The following is a 3,842-nucleotide window of genomic DNA, read 5'->3' on the forward strand; positions in this document are numbered from 1 at the left end:
GGAGAGGAGAGGAGAGGAGAGGAGAGGAGAGGAGAGGAGAGAGAGAGAGAGAGAGAGAGAGAGAGAGAGAACGGGCGAGAACGCACAAATCATGAGCTACCGATAATGGAGTCAGTCAACCTGCTGCCTATATAACATACTGTTGACCCTTGATTTCCCGGATTAATAGGGGCCACTACCTGTCCGGAAAATGCAAAAGTCCGTATTTCCGGCGAATGTAAAAAATAGCCCCAAATTTTACCGAAACATTATACTATAGTACACATAACAGCTATATAATTATAATATAATAGTGTAAGAACAATACACATGCAGACATATGAACAAACAAAAACACACAGACAGTGTAAATAAATGTCATACAGAATATGTAAAGATAAATGTCCGGTAAAGATAATGGTCCGGATTTCCCGAAATCCGGAAAAGCGGGGTCCGGAAAATATAGGGTCAATATCGCCCCATATCGCCGACCTTGGATTCCGGTCTTTAAAGTTTTTATTACGAGATATTCGCTCAGATATGCTCAATCAAAAAAATATAGCGAAATATAGTCTCACCTCACAGCGGATATATCACTGATTACACTAACTTGAAAAACACTAAGATTTTATGCACTTATAGCATTGGAAATCATCTCTAATACATTTTATCATTGCTCTAGGCAGTTGCTGTTACTCAAGCAATACCGGTAGGTAATTAAACGGTCATACAAGTGGGAGAAAACACTGGATAATTCTCGTAAATATGGCTTTAAATATAAAGTCTGAGTCAGAACGACTGTAGTCAATGATAGAGTTACCATCGGTTCAACCTTGATGACGACTTTGAAGGCAAAACTGATTACAAAACGACAATGTTGCTCGACCTAACTGAGGATTAGCATTTGCACACAGCTACTTCACTTACCTTATCACCCCACAGGTGACACCCGCGATGGTGACGTCACGCATTCTACCAATGTCCAGGTTGACGCCGCGAATCGTAACGTTTGTGCCACCGGACAGTGGCCCCATCTGGGGGCTGAAGTTGATCATCCGTGGTTTCTGTACGTACGAAAAATTGCAGACTGACTCTTCTGATCGTGCAGGACTATAACTCAATCTATCGTAATGAATTCTACATTTGTCCGATTTCTGCCATGCACATCAATGAAAGGGCCAAAAATTGTGAAACAATATATAATATGAGACTATATACATATAACATGAACTATATAACATAAAAACATGAGAAAATACACATGACAGAGAAAGAGATGCCGCAACAATAGAGCATCTTTACCTCATAGCTGAACAGATCGTCTGAGGTTGCCTGGCCCGTGATCTTGTACTCGGTGACGTTCAGCGTCTTGTCAACTACCTGCACGGTGACGCGTGTGCGGGACTCTGGGGAAGGGCCTGTCAGGCACAGGATGCTGAAACATGGGATAGCGTGTATGTATGTATGTATGTATGTATGCGTGCGTGCGTGCGTGCGTGCGTGCGTGCGTGCGTGGTTGCGTGGTTGCGTGGTTGCGTGTATGCGTGTATGCGTGTATGCGTGTATGCATGTATGCATGTATGCATGTATGTATGTATGTATGTATGCATGCATGTAAGTATGTATGTATGTCATACAGAATATGTAACACAGTCACACACGCACACACGTACGCACGCACTCACACGCACACACGCACACACGCGCACACACACACACACACACATCCATTTCCCCTGCTGACCCCCCCTCCCCCCCCCCTACTAAAGCTGAGGCTGGCGTGTGCATGCATGCTCACTATGTCATATTGCGGTAGACGATCTCGCAGCCCGTGCCCGCGGTCAGGTCAACCGTCACATGTCCGAAGTCGGAGCCAAAGTTGTCACCGAACACTTCCAGCTCGGTGCCTCCCTGCACCGGTCCTGATGCTGGGACAAACTGAAACCATGACAACGAGAAGTACGTTATATATAGCGGGGATTTCGCAGCATCCGAACGCCACTCGAGATGCCGGCTTCAGTCCGTGTTTACAGCAGCTTCATAATTTATGTACGAATAGGATGTAAACGAAATACGGTTTATACATATAACGCAACGTATATTCTTAATCTATCTTCATATCTTTCCATCAAGAGCGTATTAAGTATGAGAGCGTACAACGGTGAAATGCAAAAACCATGTTGCAGTTTCAGTGGAATTAGTAAACTTGTACTCAATACGCTCTTGCTCCCATGTATTGTGATGATTGGTTCCATTTACTGCCCCGCGCCAATCACCGATATAATCTAAACACACTGCTATCGTAACACCACGTATAGTCCAGGAAATCTGGCATTTGCGCGTGAAAAAAAAGCAACAGAAATTATTTCATTGCAGGGCGTTTTAGTGAACAACATACTAGAAGTCCTACGAAATCCTCCCACGGCAATTTCGCATAATTTGCAATATAAAGGGAAATGTCTGTAGAAATTAAACCTAAACCAAACATACACCAATATAACATAAGCAAACATAATACTGTTACATAGCTTTTAGAATATAATATTATAAAAAATACTGTATTATATGATGTGTTATATATCTCAATATCTGGTAGCCGCGATCAATAACATTCAACCGATTATCTTCGATCATCGATCGGTTGGGTGCAACCGATGATCGATCATGATATTCTAACCACTTCCCATCACTACTGCTATGACTGTATGACACCACGTAAAGGGAAATGTCTGTAGGAATTAACATGCAGGGATTGACTCATCAGGCATCGCTGTGAGGAAGGAGGTGACGATGATCGACTATGTGGAGAGATTCTCCTACATACAGGAAGTGCAATAGTCCCTCTACCTCCCATCTCAGTGATGCTACGCAGACCCGTGACAAAAATGCACGCACTGGATATTGAGTGCGTTTCCAGTCAGACAACCGCCCAAGAAATCAACTCGGGGCCTAGGCCTTAACTTGCCAACACCCATCCTGTGTACGACAGCATGTGTAGCCGGTTGACATCGATACGTTGTGCACGCGTGTCTGTCTAACTTGTCTTTTTTGTCATTAGAGGCTATCTTTGAAGTGATTACGTCACCGTAAATAGTAAAAGTAAAAAAAATTATGTCCACTTTTTCACAGAACTTGTCTTTTTTGTCATTAGAGGCCATCTTTAAAGTGATTATGTCACCGTAAATGGTAAAAGTAAAAAACATTATGTCCACTTTTTCACAGAATTATAATGTAAGTGATTCTGTTCACTTTTTATGGTTGAATTGCTGCGTTATACTTCCTATTTTGCTATTCCGTTCGATGTGAACAAACACTCGTGACTCATACATAGCCCATAGCAAGCATTTAATGTCATGATCAATATATCAAATCGCCCATATTTTTTATATATTTTTAAATAGTTGAAAAACAATCTTATCAGGTAAAATTTGAGGATATACTTTAGTGCCGTTATTACTTTTCATGTAAAAAATTGCAATAAAATTTTACAAATTTACACCAAGAAGAAAAAGAAGAAGAAGAAGAAGAAGAAGAAGAAGAAGAAGAAGAAGAAGAAGAAGAAAAGAGCAGAAGAATTCGAAAGAAGACGCAAAATCAAGATATCAAGAAAAGAAGTATAGTAGAACAGTAGATAGACGAGTAGAAAAAGCAAAGAGAAGACAGAAGAAGTAATATGAAGAAGAAAAAGAGAAGCAAGAAGAAAGAAGAAGAAGAAGAAGAAGCCCGTGCGTTCTCACCGCGTGTACGAGAGGTGGGCAAGCTATCTGCGGACTCACTGCGCTGCGTCGTGGCACGGCCTGCCTCCACGGTGCAGCGGCCGCCCGCGCACCAACCCAGCATGGCGATTCCAGGGTCGCTGTCGT

The 3,842-nt window shown here is 42.3% G+C and overlaps 1 protein-coding gene across 1 annotated transcript in view; it reads right to left on the reverse strand.

Moving 5' to 3' along the window:
• The window catches only part of LOC106816111 (plexin-A1-like), a gene marked incomplete at its 5' end in the record, with an annotated part of 20,728 nt that extends 16,893 nt beyond the window's left edge, over positions 1-3,835 (reverse strand). The window contains 5 exons of the mRNA XM_014820665.1: positions 800-836; positions 907-1,043; positions 1,282-1,414; positions 1,778-1,917; positions 3,717-3,835. Of these exons, the coding sequence (XP_014676151.1) occupies positions 800-836; positions 907-1,043; positions 1,282-1,414; positions 1,778-1,917; positions 3,717-3,835 (566 nt within the window). The remainder of the gene's footprint in view (positions 1-799; positions 837-906; positions 1,044-1,281; positions 1,415-1,777; positions 1,918-3,716) is intronic.
• Between the last annotated feature and the right edge of the window lie 7 nt (positions 3,836-3,842).

This window comes from Priapulus caudatus, unplaced genomic scaffold (genome assembly GCF_000485595.1).
Source record: "Priapulus caudatus unplaced genomic scaffold, Priapulus_caudatus-5.0.1 Scaffold1288, whole genome shotgun sequence".
Classification (NCBI taxonomy): Eukaryota; Metazoa; Priapulida; class Priapulimorpha; order Priapulimorphida; family Priapulidae; genus Priapulus; species Priapulus caudatus.